General features: G+C 40.1%; 2 protein-coding genes and 1 pseudogene across 2 annotated transcripts in view; 2 read left to right on the top strand and 1 right to left on the bottom strand.

Annotated features, from left to right (window-relative positions):
- The window catches only part of TNKS2 (tankyrase 2), a 66402-nt gene extending 65101 nt beyond the window's left edge, over positions 1-1301 (bottom strand). Inside the window, exon 1 of the mRNA XM_007963534.3 lies at positions 837-1301. Coding sequence (XP_007961725.2) covers positions 837-1035 — 199 coding nt within the window. The 5' untranslated portion in view covers positions 1036-1301. The remainder of the gene's footprint in view (positions 1-836) is intronic.
- Positions 1034-19779, top strand: LOC140712470 (uncharacterized). The gene is made up of 3 exons (XM_073019531.1): positions 1034-1108; positions 1182-1489; positions 19439-19779. Exons 1-3 carry the CDS (start codon positions 1034-1036, stop codon positions 19473-19475), a joined length of 420 nt encoding a protein of 139 aa, XP_072875632.1. The 3' UTR covers positions 19476-19779.
- LOC103216253 (translationally-controlled tumor protein-like) lies at positions 10728-11322 on the top strand (annotated as a pseudogene).
- Positions 19780-20494: the final 715 nt, after the last annotated feature.

The following is a 20494-nucleotide window of genomic DNA, read 5'->3' as shown; positions in this document are numbered from 1 at the left end:
TGGAAATAAGCTGAATATCCCATCTAAGGTTCTTTTAAATTCTTCGACTAAATTTAACATGCTTATATCATGAAGTGAACCTACTATATATTAATGTAATTCAAACGATCTAAATTTCAGAATGAAGCAAGGTTAGTCCCAACTTAAATTCTAGATTCAAGCTAAAGTACTTGCACCAGCTTTTCTCTTACACTACTACTTTCTACCCCAACTTGTGTGTGTGTGTTTGTGTGTGTGTGCGTCTAAGGCTTCCCGCACCCAGCCTAAGTCAGATTTCAGTTCTCCCAAACTTGCCTATTTCCAGTTCTAGTCACTCCAGAAACTTGGTAATGATTGGCTATTCTGATAAACTAATGCTAATGTGTCAAGATCCTATTAAGTTACTCCTCCGAAATTACTTCCTTGTATTTTACAAAGTCCTTCAAGACCTTAACCCAAATGGAACTCGCAAGAACGAAAAATTTTGGAGATAACTGACCTTTTAAATCATAAGGTCTATCAACTACTTCCCCTACTTTCTTGTGTGTAGAGGCCTTCTAGGGTAACAAGACCGGAAGTTGGTACAGGTATTGTTGATACTGTAAAACAAAACAAAGCCAAAACCCCAAACCACCCCCCACCCCCGGCAAAAAAACAAAACAAAAACTTCCAGTGAGTGTGGCACGCTCACCCCACCCCTAATCTCCTCAGTCCCCACTGGAAGAGAGCGAGATCACCAGGACCTGAGCCCTGGAGAAAGGTCGGGGGGCGGAGGAGCACTGGTTTCAGGCCTGTCGGCCCCGGGTGCGCAGGTGGGGGGGTCTGGAGCGAGGCGAGGGAACGCTGGCCCCGGTTACCTGCGGCGAAGTGCAGCGGGGTGGATTTCCTGCCCGCCGTGTCGCGGCTGTTCACCTTCTCAGGCGTCACTAGCCTCTTGACTCGCTCCACGTCCCCGTTGCGGCACGCCTCAAATAGCTCTCGGGCGGCCGGCTCCATGGCCTCGGCCGCCGCGCTCGCGGAGGCCGCTCCCCCGCCGGCGCAGCGGCGACCCGACATGATCCTGGCCGCCGCCACAGCCAGCAGCAGCGCCAGCAACGGCAGCAGGAGCCCCGGCCCCGCAAGCAGGAGGGCGAGGCCCCCCGGAAAAGACGCGCTCAGGGCCCGGGCCGCTCGGCTCCCTGCTGTCACCGGATCCGGCTCAGTCTCATGGCCGCGCCAACGCGCGCCCCTCGCTTGGCTCCCTACCCCCCGGCTGCCCCGCGGCGGCGGAGGCAGCGCGAATCCGCCGTCCGAGACCTGAAGCGACGCGGCGGCGGAAGCTGGCAAGGCTCCTCCTGCCAGCTCCGCCAAGCCCTGGGAGCGCACGTGACGTCGTTCTGCGCGTGCGCAGTGGCCGGGCACCGGCCGGGCAGGTTTCGGCGAGCCGGGCGCCGAGAAGGGTTTGTGGGAAATGTGAGGCGAGAGGCTTCGGCGTCGGGAGAAGGGGCTTAGTCCCACCGCCATCTTTGCGGTGGGTTTTGCTGAAGCCAAACGGTTCTACATATTGTCTTTTTTGTTGTTTTTTTTTTTAAGCCCTGGGCTTTCCAAGCTGAACTTCGTCGCTAGCATTACACTGAAAAAGAGCACTTGAAAGTTTTGCTCCGATCTTGCATATGCTTTTGGAAGTCTTAGTGTGGAAATTGCCCGTAGTTTCAGCTTCCACATCCCTTTCTCCTGGGAGATTTCTTTTCCTTTTTTTTTTTTTTTTTTTTTTTTAACTGTGTTTCTTTTCTTTCCTCCGCAACTGCTTTGTTGTTGCTGTTTCTTGTAAACCACTTATCAAAAGTGAGGTAGTTGCCGTTTAATTAGAAGTTTGGATGAACTGCCCCAAAATAAAGGAAATCAGAACAGTCATGAAAGTTGACTCCAGTTGGAGGGATGGCTGTGATCAATTACTCTTTCCACAGTAAGTTATTAGCTCAGGATTGATTAGAGGAACTTTTTGTAAATCAATATTGTACCCGACATGCCTAAAGTTTGGATACACTGAGCGTAGGCATCTCCAAGAAAGTCTTCTGAGTTGTAATTTTTTCTTTGACCAACAAACCAAAGAAAAGCACATACTTGATTTTTATGGTTAAGGTAGTGGTGAAGTTTTACACGATAATTCCACGACACCCCCTTGTCTTAAACTGAAGGAAAGGTATGCATATACATACATTTTAGTTGCAGAAGATGATACATGTTGACCTTTGGCATTCTGAAAAGCATCCCCCCGCCACCCGCTACCTTAACCTGTTTTTCAGGAAATCCAGTTTTTGTTGGGGAGTGTTGACTCACTACAGTATTAAAAGAGAATGTACACTTTTTTGAACATTTTTATGCATATGAAATTGAAGTTATGGTGCTTATCAATAAAATGAACATGCATGAACGTATCTAGGACTAGAACACTACCAATATGATTGCGTTTATTATTTTTCTTCTCATAAATCTGCTATGGTGATCTATAATCAGTGAGAAGTTGAAATCACCTTTGTAATTGTTTTGGGGCACCACAAACCACACCCATAGAAGACAGCAATCAATCAATAAATGTGTGTTCTGACTGCCCCACTGACAGGCTATTCTACCATCTCTCTCCCTCTCCTTGGACCTATCTGTTCCCTTACACAATAATACTGAAATGAGGCCAGTTAAGAACTCTACAATGGTTTCTAGGTTTCAAGTGAAAGGAAAAGTTGCATATCTCTCACTTTAAATCAAAAGCTAGAAATGATTCAGCTTAGTGCAGAAGGCATGTTGAAAGCTGAGATAGGCCCCCTTGCACCAGACAGCCAAGTTGTGGATGCAAAGGAGAAGTTTTTGAAGGAAATTAAAAGTGCTACTCCAGTGAACACATGAATGATAAGAAAGTGAAACAGCCTTACCGCCAATATGAAGAACGTTTGCGTGGTCTGGATAGAAGATCAAACCAGCCACAACATTCCCTTAAGCCAAAGCTGAATCCAGACCAAAGCCCTAACTCTTCAATTTTGTGAAGTCTGAGAGACCTGAAGAAGTTGCAGAAGACAAGTTAGAAGCTAGCAGAGGTTGGTTCATGAAGTTTAAGGAAAGAAGCTGTCTTCATAATGTAGAAAGAAGTGTAAGGTGAAGCAGCAAATGCTGATGTGGCAGCTATAGCAAGTTATCTAGAACAGGGGTCCCCATCCTCCGGCCCTTGGACTGGTACTGGTCCCTGGCCTGTAAGGAACAAGGGAGCACAGCTGGAGAAGGTGGGGGGGCGGGGTGGGGATGGGCGGGGAGTGAGAATTACCGCTTAAGCTCCGCCTCCTGTCAGATCAGCAGCAGCATTAGATTTTCACAGGAGCGCAAACCCTATTGTGAACTGCACATGTGAGGGATCTAGGATGAGACTCTAATGCCCTAATGCCGGATGATCTGAAGTGGAACAGTTTCATCCCCAAATCATTTCCCCGCCCCTCCCCCACCATGCCCCTCCACCGCCACCCCTCAGTCCGCGGAAAAATTGTTTTCCATGAAACCAGTCCCTGGTGTCAAAAAGGTTGGGGACTACTGATCTAGAATATATAGCTGAGGTAATTGATCAAGGTGGCTATACTAAATAATACGTTATCATTGTAGATGAAGTAGCCTTCTATTGGAAGATGCTGCTGTCTAGAACTTTCATACCTAGAGAGAAGTCAATGTCTGGCTTCGAAGGATAGATTGACTTTCTTGTTAGGGGCTAATGCAGCTGGCGACTTTAAGATGAAGCCAGTGCTTATTTACCACTCTGAAAATCTTAGGGCCCTTAAGGGTTATGATAAATCTATTCTGTCTGTATTCTATAAATGGAATAACAAAGCTTGGATTATGGCACATCTGTTTATAGCATGACTTACTGAATATTTTAAGCCTACTGTTGAGACCCATTTATCAGCAAAAAAAGATGCCTTTTTTTATTACTGCTCATTGACATTGTACCTGGATGCTCAAGAGCTCTGGTGGAGATGTACAAAGAAATTGATGTTGTTTTCGTGCCTGCAAACACGACATCCATTCTGTAGATGGATCAAGGACTACTTTCAACTTTCAAGTCTTATTATTTAAGAAATACATTACATAAGGCTACAGCTGCCATAGATAGTGATTTTTTTGATGGACTTTGGCGAAGTAAATTGACAATCTTCTGGAAGAATTCACCATTCTAGATGCCATTAAAATTCATGGGAGGAGGTCAAAATATCAACATTAGTAGGAATTTAGAAGAAACTGATTCCATCCCTCATGGATGACTTTGAGCGATTCAGGACTTCACTGGAAGAAGTAACTGCATACGTGGTGGAAATAGCAAGAGAACTAAAGTGGAGCCTGAAAACATGACTGAATTGCTGCAATCTCATGATACAACTTGAACAGAGGCTGGGTGTGGTGGCTCCCCAGCACTTTGGGAGGCTGAGGCAGCAGGATGACTTGAGGCCAGGAGTTTGAGACCAGCCTGGGCAACATAGTGAAACTCCATCTGTATAAAAGATACAATTTAAAAAATTAGCTGGATGTGGTGGGGTGCACCTGTAGTCCTAGCTACTTGGGAGGCTGAGATGAGAGGATTGCTTAAGCCTAGGAATTTGAGGCTGTGGTGAGCTGTGATCATGTCACTGCACTCCAGTACAGCTTGGGTGACGGAGACCCTGTCTCTGAAAACAAACAGAAAAACCAACTTGAATGGATGAGGAGTTACTTCTTATAGAGCAAAAAAAAACATTTTTTTTTTTTTTCAGATGGAACCTACTCCTGATGAAGATGCTGTAAAAATTGTTGAAGTGACAACAAAGAATTTAGAATGTTACATAAACATAGGTGATAAAGCAGTAGCAGAGCTTGAGAGCATAGGCTCTATTTTTTTGTTTGTTTGTTTTGCCATTAAGTTTTAACACCCAAATAGACTCTAATTTTGAAAGTTCTGTGGGTAAAATGCTTTCAAACAGCGTTGCATGCTACAGAGAAATCTTTTGTGAAAGGAACAGTCAATTTATATGGCAAACTTCATTTTATCTTCTCTTAAGAAATTGCCATAGCCACCCCAACCTTCAGCAACTATTACCAGTTAGCAGCCCTTAATATCATTGAGGCAAGACCCTCCAACTGCAAAAAGATGACAAGTTGCTGAAGATTCTGATGACTGTTAGCATTTTTTAGCAACAAAATATCTATTTTTAATTTTTAAATGGTTTGAATTTTTAATTTTTGGGGTACATTGCAGGTGTATATATTTATTGGGTATATGAGATTTTGATACAGTCACTCAAGGCATAATAATCGTATCAGGGTAAATGGGGTATCAGTCACTTCAAACATTTATCTTTTGTGTTACAAACAATCCAGTTATACCTTTTAGTTATTTTTAAATGTACAATTAGATTGTTATTGACTATAGTCACTCTGTTGTGTTTTCAAATAATAAATTTTATTCATTATTTCTAATTATTTTTTGTACCCATTAAACATCCCTCACCTACTTCCCTTCTCAGCCTCTGGTAACCATCATTCTACTACCTCCATGTGTTCAATTGTTTTAATTTTTAGCTCCCACATAAGTGAGAATATGAAAAGTTTGTCTTTTTGTGCCTGGTTTATTTCACTTAATGTAATGATCTCCATTTCCATCTATGTTATTGCAAATGATAAGCTCTCATACGTTTTTTATGGCTGAATAGTACTCCATTGTGTATATGCACCATGTTTTCTTTATCCATTCATCTGCTGATGTACACTTAGGTTGTTTCCAAATTTTGGCTATTGTGGACAGTGCTGCAATAAGCATGGGAATGCAGATATCTCCTCAATATAGTGATTTGCTTTCATTATGGTATATACCTAGCAGTGGGATTGCTGGATCATATGACAACTATATTTTTAGTTGTTTGAGGAACCTCCAAACTGTTCTTCATAGTGGTTGTACTAATTTACATTCCCACTAAAAGTGTATGACGGTTCCCTTTCCTCTATATCCTTGTTGGCATTTGTTATTGCCTGTCTTTTGGATAAAAGCCAGTTTAGCTGAGGTGAGATGATATTTCACTGTAGTTTTGGATGAGCAAAGAAAATGTTTTTTCATTTCTCTGATGATCAATTATGTCAAAAACCTTTTCACATGTCTATTAACCATTTGGTTTTTTGAGACAGAGTCTCACTCTGTCACCCAGGCTGGAGTGCAATGGCATGATCCCGGCTCGCTGCAACCTCTGCCTCCTGGATTCAAGCGATTCTCATGTCTCAGCCTCCTGAGAAGCTGGGATTACAGGTGCCTGCCACCATGACTGGCTAATTTTTGTAGTTTTAGTAGAGACGGGGTTTCACTATGTTGGCCAGGCTGGTCTTGAACTCTTGACCTCAAGTGTTCTGCCCGCCTTGGCCTCCCAAAGTGCTGGGATTACAGGTGTGACCCACTGTGCCCTCCTCTGTTTGCCATTTGTATGTCTTCTTTTGAGAAATGTCTATTCAGATCTTTTGCCCATTTTTAAATCAGATTATTGGATTTTTTTTTCCGTTTGAGTTGTTTGAGCTCTTGATATATTCTGGTTATTAATCTTTTGTCAGATGAATAGTTTGTAAATATGTTCTCCCCTTCTGTGGATTGTCTCTACACATTGTTGATTGTTTCCTTTGTTGTGCAGAAGCTTTTTAACTTGATGTGATCCCATCTGCCCATTTCTTGCTTGGGCTGTTTGTGCTTCCGGGGTATTACTCAAGAAATCTTTGCCCAGTCCAATGACCTGGAGAGTTTCTCCAATGTTTTCTTTTAGTAGTTTCATAGTTTGAAGTGTTAGATTTAAGTCTTTAATCCATTTTGACTTGACTTTTGTATATAATGAGAGATAGGGGTCTAGTTTCACTCTTCTGCATATGGATATTCAGTTTTCCCAGCACATTTATTGAAGATGGTGTCCTTTCCCCAATATGTGTTCTTGGCACCTTAGTCAAAAATGAGTTCACTATAGATGTATGGATTTATTTCTGGGTTCTCCAGTCTGTTTCATTGGTCTATGTCTGTTTTTATGCCACTGCCATGCTGTTTTGGTTACTCTTGCTCTGTAGTATAATTCGAAGTCAGGTAATGTGATTTCTCTAGTCTTATTCTTTTTGCTCAGGATAGCTTTGGCTATTATGGGTATTTTGTGGATCCGTATAAATTTGAAAATTGTTTTTTTCTACTTCTGTGAAGAATGTCATTGGTATTTTGATAGGGATTGCACTGAATCTGCAGACTGCCTTGGGTAGTATGGACCTTTTAACAATATTGATTCTTGCAATCCATAAACATGGAATCTCTTTCCATTTTTTTGTGTTCTCTTCAATTTCTTTCATCAATGTTTTCTAGTTTTCATTGTAGAGATCTTTCACTTCTTTGGTTAATTCCTAGGTATTTAATTTTATTTGTAGCTATTATAAATGGGTTAATGGGATTACTTTCCTGAATTCTTTTTCAGATTGTTCACTGCTGGCATATATAAATGCTTCTGATTTTTGTATGTTGATTTTGTATCCTGTAATTTTACTGAGTTTTGTTTTTTGAAACAGGGTCTCACTTTGCACCCAGGCTGTAGTGCAGTGGTATGATCAGGGCTCACTGCAGCCTCAATCTCCTGGGCCCAAGCAATCCTTCCACCTCAGCCTCCTGAGTAGCTGGGACCACAGGCATGCATCATCATGCCAAGCTAATTTTTTTTTTTTTTTTTGGAGATGAAGTCTCCCTATGTTGCCTAGGCTGATCCTGAACTCCTGGGCTCAAGCAATCCTTCTGTTTTGGCCTCTAAAATGTTCAGATTACAGACATGAGCAACTGCACCCAGCCAACATTACTGAATTTGTTTATCTGTTCTAAAAGGTTTTTGGTAGTCTTTAGAGTTTTCAAAATATAAGATCATATAATCTGTAAACAAGGATTATTTGACTTCTTCTATTCCAATTTGGATACTCTTTATTTCTTTCTCTTGTCTTATTGTTCTACCTAGGACTTCCAGTACTATGTTGAGTAACAGTGGTGAAAGTGGGCATCTTTGTGGTGTTCCAAATCTTAGAGGAAAGTCTCTCAGTTTTTCCCAATTCACTATGATGTCAGCTGTGGGTCTGTCATATATATGGTATTTATTATGTTGAGGTAAGTTCCTTCTATATCCAGTTTTTTGAGGGATTTTATCATAAAAGGATGTTGAATGTTACCAAATGCTTTTTCAGCATCAGTTGAAATGATCATATGCTTTTTGTCCTTCATTCTGTTGATATGATGTATCACATTGATTTGCATATGTTGGACCATTCTTTCATCCCTGGGATAAATCCCACTTGGTCATGATGAATGATCTTTTAATGTCTTGTTGAATTCGGTTTACTAGTAATTTTGTTGAGGATTTTTGCATCAATGTTCATCAGGGATATTGGTCTGTATTTTCTTTTTTTGATGTGTTTTTCTTTTTGGTATCAGGGTAATACTGGCCTTGTAGAATAAGTGCGAAAGTATTCCCTCCTCCTCTGTTTTTTTGGAATAGTTTGAGTAGGATTGGTATCAGTTCTTCTTTAAATGTTTGGTAAAATTTAACAGCGAAGCCTTCAGATCGCAGGCTTTTCTTTGCTGGAAGATTTTTTATTATGGCTTTGATTTCATTACTTGTTATTGTTCTGTTCAGGTTTTGGATTTCTTTATGATTCAATATTAATAGGTTTTATGTGTTTAGAAATTTATCTATTTCTTCTAGGTTTTCCAATTTATTGGCATATAGTTGCTCACAGTAACCTTTAATGATCCTTTGAATTTCTGTGGTATTAATTATAATGTCTCATTTTTCACTGCTGCTTTTATTTGAATCTTCTCTCTTTATTTCTTAGTCAGCTAAAGATTTGTCAATTTTATCTTTTCGAAAAATCAACGTTTTGTTTCATTGATCTTTTGTGTTGCTTTCTTCATTTCAATTTCATTTAGTGCTGCCCTGATCTTTATTGTTTCTTTTCTTCTTCTAGCTTCAGGTTTGGTTTGCTCTTGCTTTTATAGTTCTTTTTTTTTTTTTTTTTTTTTTTTTTGAGACGGAATCTCACACTTTCACCCAGGCTGGAGTGCAGTGGCATGATCTCTGCTCACTGCAACCTCTGCCTCCTGGATTCAAATGATTCTCCTGCCTCAGCCTCCCAAGTAGCTGGGATTAGAGGCATGTGCTACCGTGCCCGGCTAATTTTTTGTATTTTTAGTAGAGACAGGATTTTGCCATGTTGGCCAGGCTGGTCTCGAACTCCTGACCTCGTGATCCGCCTGTCAGCCTCCCAAAGTGCTGGGATTATAGGCGTGAGCCACTGCGCCCGGCCGCTTTTATAGTTCTTTAAGATGCAACATTAAGTTGTTTATTGGAAGTTTTTCTACTTTTCTGATGTAGGTGCTTACAGGTTTACATTTTTCTTGATACTACTTTTGTTTTATTCCATTGTTTTTGGTATGTTGTGTTTCCATTATCATTTGTTTGAAGAAATTTTTCAGTTTCCTTCTTAATCTCCTCATTGGCCCACTGTTCATTCAGCTGCATAGTGTTCAATTACCATGTGTTTGTATAGTTTCCAAAATTCCTCTTGTTACTGATTTCTAGTTTTATTCCATTGTGGTTAGAGAAGGCAGTTGATATTATTTTAAATTTTGAATGTTTTAAGACTTGTTTTGTGGCCTAAGATATGGTCTATCCTTTAGAGTGACCCATGTGCTGAGGAAAAGAATGTATATTCTGCAGCCATTAGATAAAATGTTCTGTCAATGCGTATTAGTTCCATTTAGTCTATAGTGCATATTATGTCTGATATTTCTTTGTTGATTTTCTGTTTGGATGATCTATGCAATGCTGAAAGTGGGGGTGTTGAAGTCTTCGGCTATTACTGTATTGGTATCTATCTCTCTAATAATATTTGCTTTGTATGTCTAGGTGTTCCAGTGTTGGATGCACATATATTTACAACTGTTATAGCCTCTTGATGAATTGACCCCTTTATTATTATAAAATGATTTTCTTTGTCTCTTTTTATAGTTTTTTTGTCTTGAAAACTATCTATTTTCAGTCTGTATGTGTCTTTATATGTGTGAAGTGTGTTTCTTACAGGCAAATTGTTGAGTTTTGTTTTTTAAATCCATTCAGCCACTCTATGTCTTTTGATTGGAGAGTTTAGTCCATTTACTATCAATGTTATTGACAAGTAAGGACTTATTCCTGCCATTTTGTTATTTGTTTTCTGGTCTTTTCCTCCTTTTTTTTTTTTTCCTTCTTCCTGTCTTCCTTTTAGTGAAGCTGATTTTCTCTGGTGGTATGATTTAATTTCTTGCTTTTCACTTTTTGTGTATTCATTGTATGTTTTTCGATTTGAGGTTACCATGAGGCTTTCAAATAACATCTTATTACCCATTATTTTAAACTGATGATAACTTAATATGGATTGCACAAATAAACAAAACTAAGAAAAACTCCATACTTTAACTTTGTTCCTCCTTTTAAAAAATTTTTTTGTTGTTCCTATTTATATCTCATTGTACTATATCTTGTAAAGTTGTTGTAATTATTATTTTTGATCAGTTCATCTTTTAGTCTTTCTACTTAAGATATGAGTATTTTAGCTTTTTCCGCCCGCTCCCCACTCCCCGCCCAGCGCTGCCCCAGCTGCACCGCGCTCACTCCGAGAGTTTCGGGCTCCTGCTAAGCTAGCGCCGCCCTCGTCTCCCTTCAGTCGCCATCATAATTATCTACCCGGACCTCATCAGCTAAGATGAGATGTTCTCCGACAACTACAAGATCCGGGCTGTGCCTGGAGGTGGAGGGGAAGATGGTTAGTAGGACACAAGGTAACACTGATGACTCGCTTATTGGTGGAAATGCCTCTGCTGAAGGCCCGGAGGGCGAAGGTACCTAAAGCGCAGTAATCACTGGTGTTGATATTGTCATGAACCATCACCTACAGGAGACAAGTTTCACAAAAGAAACCTGCAAGAAGTACATCAAAGATTACATGAAATCAGTCAAAGGCAAACTTGAAGAACAGAGACCAGAAAGAGTAAAACATTTTATGACGGGGGCTGCAGAACAAATCAAGCACATCCTTGCTAATTTCAAAAACTCCCAGTTCTTTATTGGTGAAAACGTGGATCCAGATGGCATGGTTGCTCTATTGGACTACCATGAGGATGGTGTGACCCCATATATGATTTTCTTTAAGGATGATTTAGAAATGGAAAAATGTTAACACATTTGGCGATTACTTTGGATCTATCACCTGTCATCATAACTGGCTTCTGCTTGTCATCCACACAACACCAGGACTTAAGACAAACGGGACTGACGTAATCTTGAGCTCTTCACTTATTTTGACCATGATTTATTTGGAGTGGAGGCTTTGTTTTTAAGAAAAACGTGTCATGTAGGTTGTCTAAAAATAAAATGCATTTAAACTCATTTGGGAGAATGCCTTTTAGTTTAATGCATAGTTAAACCAAATTCATCCCGTAGTGTTCCTGGAGGAGCTAGAGCCTGGTTGTAGGCTACTACTCATCAATTAACTTCTACTTCTGGGACTGGAATATAAAAAAGAATCAAAGGTTTTGATTGTGAGTTGCAATAAAGGGAAAGACCATGCTCATAGCAGTGCCAACATCTGAAGTGTGGAGCCTTACCCATTTCATCACCTACAACGGAAGTAGTTAACTGCAAGAGATTACCAAGAGAATAAAAAGAGACTCATTCAGTGGAAAAAAAAAAAGATATGAGTATTTTATACATCACAATGACCCTGTTATAATATTCTGTGTTTTTCTGTGTACTTACTATTACCAGTGAGTTTTGTAACTTCAGATGATTTCTTTTTTTTTTTCAGACGAAGTCTCACTCTTGTTCCCCAGGCTGGAGTGCAATGGCGCGATCTCAGCTCACTGCAACCTCCACCTCCCAGGTTCAAGCAATTATCCTGCCTCAGCCTGCCGAGTAGCTGGGATTACAGACACCTGCCACCACGCCCGGCTAATTTTTGTATTTTAAGTAGAAGTGAGGTTTCACCATGTTTGTCAGGCTGGTCTCGAACTCCTGACCTCAGGTGTTCCACCCGCCTTGGCCTCCCAAAGTGCTGGGATTACAGGCGTGAGCCACCGTGTGTGGCCTCAGGTGATTTCTTACAACTCATTAACATCCTTTTTTTTTTTTTTTTCAGATTGAAGAGCTTTCTTTAGCATTTCTTGGAGGACAAGTCTGTTGTTGATGAAATCCCTCAGCTTCAGTTTGTCTAAGAAAGTCTTTATTTCTCCCTCATGTTTGAAGGATATTTTTGCCAGATATACTAATCTAGAGTAAAAGGTTTTTTTCCTTCACCACTTTAAATATGTCATACCACTTTCTGCTGGCCTATAAGGTTTCCACTGAAAAGTCTGCTGCCAGGAATATTGGAACTCTGTTCTTTCTTTCTCTTCTTTCTTTCTTTCTTTCTTTCTTTCTTTCTTTCTTTCTTTCTTTCTTTCTTTCTTTCTTTCTTTCTTTCCTCTTTTTTCTTCTGCTTTTAGGATCCTTTCTTTATCCTTGACCTTTGGGAGTTTGATTATTAAATCCCTTTAGGAGTCTTGTGTTAAATCTGCTTGTTGTTCTATAATCATCTTATACTTGAATATTAATATCTTTTTCTAGGTTTGGAAAGTCCTCTGTTATTGTTCCTTTGAATAAACTTTCTAGCCTTATTTCTGTCTCTGCCTCCTCTTTGATTTGCACTGTTAAGGCTATATCCTAGGTCTTGTAGGTATGCTTCATCCTTTTATATTCTTTTCTTTTTTGTCTCTTTTGGCTGTGCATTTTCAAATAACCTGTCTTCAAGCTCACCAATTCTTCCTTCTGCTTGATCAGTTCTGCTATTAAGAGACTCTGATTCATTCTACAATATGTCAATTGCATTTTTAAACTCCAAAATTTCTGCTTGATTCTTTTTAATTATTTAAATTTATTTGTTAATTTTATCTGATAGGATTCTGAATTCCGTCTCTTGAATTCATCTTGAACTTCTTTGTTTCTTCAACGCACTATTTTGAAGTCTCTGTCTGAAGGATCACATATCTCTGTCTTTCCAGGATTGGACCCTGGTACCTTATTTAGTTTGTTTGGTGAGGCCATGTTTTCTTTGATTCTTGTGAATGTTTGTTGGTTTCTGAGCATTGAAGAGTTAGGTATTTATTGTAGTAATCTAGTATTGTAGTAATCTAGGCTTGCTTGTACTCACCTCTGGAAGGCTTTCCAGGTATTCAAAGAGACTTGAGTATTGTGATCTAAGTTTTTGGTCACTGCAACCATATCTGCATTAGGGGGGACCCCAAGCCCAGTAACAATGTGGTTCTTGCATAGTCACAGAGGGACAATGTTGGTGATCTTGGATAAAATCTGGAAGAATTTTCTGGATTATCATGTAGACACTCTTGTTCTTTGACTTCCTCCCAAACAAACACAGTTGCTCTCTCTGTGCTGAGTTGCCTGGATCTAGGGGAGGGGTGATACACCACTGGGACTGCACTAGGTCAGACCTGAAGCCAACATAGCACTAGGTCTCACCCCAGGCCCATTGTACCTACTCCCGGGCTACTGCCTATGTTTGCTCAAGGCCCTAGGGCTCTATAGTCAGCAGATGGCAAAGGCAGTTAGGCTGTGTCCCTTAGACCAATGAGTTCCCTTAGACCCTAGGTGGGTCCAGAAATGCTGTCTCAGAGCCAGGGTCTGGGGTTGGAAACTTGAGATAGGTACCTGGTGCTCTATTCTACTACAGCTGAGCTGGCACCCAAACCACAAGACATAGTCCTTCCTACTCTTCCCTCTCCTTTCCCCAGGCACAGGAGTCTCTCCCCTCAGTCACCACCAGCACAAGCCCATGAGGAGTACTCCCACACTATCATCGATGTTCCCTTAAGGCCCAAAGGCTCTTCAGTCAGCTGTGGTGAATGCTGCCAGACCTGGGACTCACCCTTTAGGGAAGTGGGTTCCCTTCTGTCCCAGGGTAGGTCTAAAAACACCTGCCAAAAACCAAGGCCTGGAATCAGGAATCCCATGAGCCTACCACTTGGTGCTCTACCCCACTGTGGTTGAGCTGGTATCTAAGCTGCAAGACGAAGTCCCTGTTACTCTTCCCTTTGCTTTCCTCAAGCGGAAGGAATCTCTGCTTTTTGTCATCACGGCTGTGAATGTGCTGGGTCACACCACAAGGCAGCACATCTGAGAGTCTCACCCAAGGCCCATGGTGTGTTCTACCTGGTTGCCGCTGCTGATTATTCAGGGCCCAAAGGCTCTTTAGTCAGCAGGTGGTGAATCATGCCAGGCCCGAGTCCTTCTCTTCAAGGCAGTGGGTTCTCTTCTTCCCAGGGTGTGTCTAGAAATGCTGTCTGGGAGCTAGATGCCTTAGGACTCTGCCCAGCACCCTATCTTACTGAGACTGAGCTGATATCCAAGTCACAGGACAAAGTTGTCTTTACTCTTCCCTTTCCTCTCCTCAGACAGAAGGAAGGGCTCACTTTTGAAGCTGCAAACTATGCTGCCTGGGATAGGGGGAGTGGTGGTGCAACCATTACCTTAGCTACCTTGGCTGTGTCTCACTAGGTTGCATGTCCCTCCATGTCCACTGGCTTCAAGCCCAGCACAGCACTATGACTTGCCTAGGAGTTGCAGTCCTTATGGCCTAGACTGCCTTTCAAGTTTACTTAGAACCGCAGAGCACTTTAGCCCATGGAGGTGAGGCTTGTGGAAACTCAGGTTCTGACCCCTGGGATGCATGATTTCCCTCTGGCTAGGGCTCATCTCAGTGCTGCCTCCGTGGGTGTCAGCTGAGTTCTGCACAGTGTTGACAGCACTGAGTTCCAATGCAATATCCTACAATTGCTGTACTCTTCCTGACCCCTAAGCACACAGATTCTCTCTCTGTGCAAGAGATGGGAAAGGGGTGGTGTCAGCAATTTAAGACTGTCTTTCCTACCCTCTTCAGTGCCTCTTTCAGAGATATGAAGTTAAAAACCAGGTACTGTGATCATTCACCTGATTTTTGGTTCTTATGGAGGTGCTTTTTTCTGTAAATAGTTGTTAAATTTGGTGTTTTTGTGGGGAGAATAATCAGTGGAAGCATCTGTTGCCTCCTCCAAATATTTTAAAATTAAGGTATGTACATTGGTTTTTTAGACATAATGCTATTGCACAGTTAATAGACTGCAGTATAATGTAAACATAACTTTTATGTGCAATGAGAAACAAAAAAAGTCATGTGATTTCCCTTTATTGTAATATTTGCTTTATTATGGTGATCTGGAACCAAACTTACAATATCTCTGAGGCATGCCTGTACTTAAAAATGGTTAATACAGAGCCTGGGCAAGATAGTCTTTACAAAAAATAAAAACATCACCCAAGTGGGGTGGTGTGTGCCTATAGTCCCAACTACTCAGGAGGCTGAGATGGGAGGATCTTCTGAGCCTAGGAGTTTGAGGCTGCAATGAGCCATGATATCACCGCTACACTCCAGCCTGGGTGACAGATTGAGATCGTGTCTCAAAAAAAAAAAAAAAAGGTGAATATGGTTTAAAAAGAAAAGCAAATAAAATCAAGTATCTTAGCCTGTTTGTGCTGCTATAACAAAATCCCTGAGAGACTGGGCAATTTATAAACAATATAAATTTATTTCCCGCAGTCTGGAGTCTGGGAAGTCCAAGATGTTGGCAAGATTGGTATTTGGTGGGGGGAGGGGAGTCGGGGGAGGAGAAAGGGATGGTTAATGAGTACAGAAAAAAATAGTAAGGTCTAGTATTTGGTAGCACAACAGGGTGACTGTAGTTAATAATAATTTAGTTGTACATTTAAAAATAACTAAAAGCATAATTGGATTGTAACACAAAGGATAAATGCTTGAGAGGTGAGATACCCCATTTTCTATGATGTGATTATTATGCATTGCATGCCCATATCAAAATATCTCATGTATCTCATAAATATACATACCTACTATCCACAAAAACTAAAAATAAAAAAATAAAAAAGACTGATGTCTGTTGAGGGCTGCTCTATGCTACCAATATGGTGCCTTGTTGCTGCATCCTCTGGAGGAGAGGAGCACTGTGTGAAGGTGGAAAGACAGAACAGTCCCTTCAATCATGAGCTCTTTAATAAGCTGTTAATACCATTCAAGAGGTTAAGATTGCCGGGCGCGGTGGCTCAAGCCTGTAATCCCAGCACTTTGGGAGGCCGAGATGGGCGGATCACGAGGTCAGGAGATCGAGACCATCCTGGCTAACACGGTGAAACCCCGTCTCTACTAAAAATACAAAAAACTAGCGGGGCGAGGTGGCGGGCGCCTGTAGTCCCAGCTACTCGGGAGGCTGAGGCAGGAGAATGGCGTAAACCTGGGAGGCGGAGCTTGCAGTGAGCTGAGATCTGGCCACTGCAGTCCAGCCCGGGCTACAGAGCAAGACTCCGTCTCAAAAAAAAAAAAAAAAAAAAAAAAAAGAGGTTAAGATTGATCATGACTTAATCACCTACCAAATGCCACACCTCTTAATACTGCAGCATTAGGAATTAAGTTTTAACATGAATTTTGGATGCAATAACATCATTCAAAACACAGTAATATCTTTTCTTATGTTTATGGTCTATTTGTATTTCCTTGTGGTAAAATGCTTATTTTTTTTTTGCCCATTTTTGTGTTATGTTGTTTATCTTTTGCTACTGATTTGTAGGCATTTTGTATCTATTTTGGATATTAATCTTGTATCAGTTGTATGTGTTGAAAAATATCTTCTCCAAGTTTGTAGTTTGTTTTTTTACTTCCCCAATGAAAAGATGTCTGAATATCTTTTATAGTACAAATATAGTTAAATTTGTACATCCTTTAATCAAGAGTTTACTTATGAATTCTCCCTTACCTCAAGGTTGTAAAGGTATTATATTTTCTTCTAAAAGTTCAAATTTTTGCTTTTACCATTTAAATTCTTAATCTTTATGGACTTGATTTTGGGTTATAGTGTGATATTCAATTTCTTTTATTTTTTCCCCAGGAGAATAACAAATAGTCCTTGTACCACCTAGTAAGTGTTTCCTCATTTAAGAAGAGAGCTGCAGTGCCACATCAAGCTTCCATATATTCATAACTCTGTTTCTGGACTCTATTTCATTCCACTGATTGATCTATGATCTATAGATTCTTCCTCCTATACCATACTATCTTAATACTCTTTATAATAAGTTTTGTTATCTGGTAGGGCAAATCTTCCACTATATTCTTCTTTGATTTTCTTGAGATGTTGATCTCCCATATAAATTTTGGAATCAGAGGCTCAGGTTCTTTGAAAACCCCATTTGAATGCTGATGAGACTTGCACTGAATTTATAGTTCACTATTGTGATTTTAAAGATATTGAGTCCTGTCATCATTGAACATGGCATATCTCTTCATTCATTTTCTTCTTTAAAGAATTTCAGTAAAGTTTTACAGTTTCCTTCACATAGGTCTCACACCTCCTTCTTTTATTCCTATAATAAATGGTAAAAAAACAAAAGTATGGCTTATCAAACCCAAATATATTTTTGAAGCACTTTGATACATTTTAATTTGTACTGGATATTAGATGATATTAAGGTATTAGAGTTAATTTGATTAGGTTATATGCTAAAATTGTGTTCATTATGATAAAAATGAAAAGCCTTCATTAGAAACTCATATGCATTTACTGGTAAGGTGACATGACATTTGTTTAAAATAGTTTATATGATATAATGTCACTATTTTTAATTTTAAAAAGTTGGGGGAGATGAAAGAAGAATGGCCAAGTGTTGATAATTGTTGAACAAGTGTTGAAGCGAAGCTGGGTAATGGGTATGTGAGAGTTCATTATACTATTCTCCCAATTTTTGTGTATGTTTGAAAAGTTGTATAATAAAGACTTTAACATTATATTTTTGAATTTTTGGTGGGGTGTAGAAATTATATATATTTTTTATATATATATATGGAAGGGAAGGGATTGTTTCATATATACATATAGAGAGAGAGGGAGAGAAAGCAAGCGAGCCATTTTGCCAAACTCTCTCATTGTTTCCAATAACTTGTCTATTGTTTTGGGTATTCTAGACAGTCTTATTGTCTGTGAATGTGAATATGTGGAAAAAATTTCTCCTTTTCCAATGCTAGGCCTTGCTGGGTTGGCTAAGACCTCAAATATAATATTGAGTAAAAGTATTAACGCTGGGCATGCTTGTCATGTTCTGATTTTTAAAAAAACAACTAAGTTTCACTACTGAGAATGATGTTTTTCTTTTTTCTTTTTTTTCTGTTTTCTTTTTACTATAGCGAGACCCTCACTCTGTTGCCAAAGGTGGAGTGTAGTGGTGCCATCATAGCTCACTGTAGCCTTGAACTCCTGGGCTTAAGTGATCCTTCTACTTCAGCCTCCCTAGCAGCTGGGACTACAGGCATGTGCCACTATGCTCAGGTTTGATGTTTTAAAAAAACATTAGCTTTGGTAATGTTTTAGTAGTTATGAATAGATGTTGAAACATAATCAGATGTTGAATTTTATTAAATGCTTTTTTTCTTTTTCTTGTTTTTTTTTTTTTTTTTTTTTTTGAGATGGAGTCTTTCTCTGTCACCCAGGCTGGAGAGCAGTGGTGCCATCTCGGCCCACTGCAACCTTTGCCTCCCAGGTTCAAGCAATTCTCCTGCCTCAGCCTTCTGAGTAGCTGGGATTAAAGGTGTGCGCCACCATGCCTGGCTAATTTTTGTATTTTTAGTAGAGATGGGGTTTAACCATGTTGGTCAGGCTGGTCTTGAACTCCTGACCTTGTGATCTGCCTGCCTTGGCCTCCCAAAGTTCTGGGATTACAGGCGTGAGCCACCGTGTCTAGCCTAAATGCTTTTTTTCTACACTTATTGAGATGTGGTTTTTTTTTTGGTTGTTCTTCTGTTCACATAATCAATTATGTTTATGGATTTTCTAATGTCGAACCCAATCAATAATTTAATTTTTTTCCACAAAGTAAACAATGAACCCAAAGAATTGTTCAGAAAATTCTACCAAACTGTCATTGAATAGATTATTCCAATCTTGTTCAAACTCTTCCAGAGACTAGAAAAAGAGGAAATGCTTCCTAAGTCTATGACGCTAGTATAACCAAAGCAGACAAAGAACGAAACAAAAAAGAGAAATTACAGGCCAATTTCACTCATGAACATAGATGTAAAATTCCTGAATAGAATAGTAGCTAACAGAATCCAGAAAAGATTGTGTGGAACCAGTGGGTGCTTGCAGCAAACACCCTAAACAAACAAACATACAACAAATAACTCCAGGGGTACTTATACATATAATTAAAGCAACTATAGGACTGACTCTGACAAGTAGTTTTCTTAACTTTAAACAGAATACTTTCCCTTGCCAACATTCATTTTTCTCTTCATTATAAAGGGAATTGAACAGCTTGGACTCGGAGACAGTGAGTTAAAACAGAAATAGGAAGGCGGCAGAAAAAGACTATACCAGATTGGAATGTGTTGGATATTCATATCCACCCAGCACCTCAGAATGTGGCCATGGAGGATGGAGACAGAGATTGGAGTGATGCATCTTCAAGCCTAGGAACACTAGGGATTGCTGGCAATCACCAGAAGCTGGAAGAGGCAAGAAAGTGTCTTTTCCTAGAGCCTTCAGAGAGAGCGCAGCCCTGCCAACACCTTGATTATATGCTTCAAGCTTCTAGAATTGTGAGAGAATAAATTTCTGTTGTTATAAGCCACCTAGTTTGTGGTCTTTTGTTATGGCAGCCCTGGGAAACTAATAAACATGATAGTACTGGGAAGTGAGATGCTGCTGTAGCAAACACCTAAAAATGTGGAAGTGGCTTTGGAACTGGGTAATGGGTAGAGGCTGGGAGAATTTTTAGGTGCATGCCAGAAAAAGCCTGGGTTGCCTTGAAGAGATTGTTGGTAGAAGTATTGAAGTTTAAGGAGCTTCTGGTTAGGGCTCAGAAAGAAGGAAGGAGAGCTATGGAGAAAGCTTCTATTGTGTTAAGGCATATATATATTACCTCTAAAAGAATGTTTCTAGAAATATGAGCAATAAAGGTGCTTCTGGTGAAGTCCCAGATATAAATGGGAAACATATTCTTGGACACTAGAGAAAAGGCAATCCTTGTCATAAAGTGGCAGAAAACTTGGCTGAATTATGCTCTACTGTTTGGTGAAAAGTAGAACTTGTAAAAGAAGAACTTGGAAATTTGACTTAGGAGATTTCCAGGCAAAGTATGAAAGGTGCAGCCAGATTTCTCTTTGCTGCTTACAGTAAGATGAGAGAAGAAAGAGACACATTGAGAAATGCACTGTTTAGGAAAAAGAAACCAAGAGTTGATCATTTGGAAGATTCTTACACTATCCAAATAGCATGCTATGAAAAAGGGCTAAGGTGCAGCAGACGGCTGTTTGCTGTAGACATTAGGTGTGTGATTTAGGGATCCAATCAACCATC

The sequence above is a fragment of the Chlorocebus sabaeus genome, chromosome 9 (genome assembly GCF_047675955.1).
Source record: "Chlorocebus sabaeus isolate Y175 chromosome 9, mChlSab1.0.hap1, whole genome shotgun sequence".
Classification (NCBI taxonomy): Eukaryota; Metazoa; Chordata; class Mammalia; order Primates; family Cercopithecidae; genus Chlorocebus; species Chlorocebus sabaeus.
The sequence above is the reverse complement of the archived record's forward strand: the minus strand, read 5'-3'. Positions and strand labels throughout refer to the sequence as shown.

Bases quoted from the DNA above. Each gene is read 5' to 3' on its own strand.
- LOC140712470 (XM_073019531.1), top strand. From the start codon at position 1,034: ATGATCCTGGCCGCCGCCACAGCCAGCAGCAGCGCCAGCAACGGCAGC. The intron at 1,109-1,181 runs GCGAGGCCCCCC...GATCCGGCTCAG, and splicing joins CCGGCCCCGCAAGCAGGAGG to TCTCATGGCCGCGCCAACGC. The intron at 1,490-19,438 runs GTGGGTTTTGCT...TTCATTATAAAG, and splicing joins GTCCCACCGCCATCTTTGCG to GGAATTGAACAGCTTGGACT.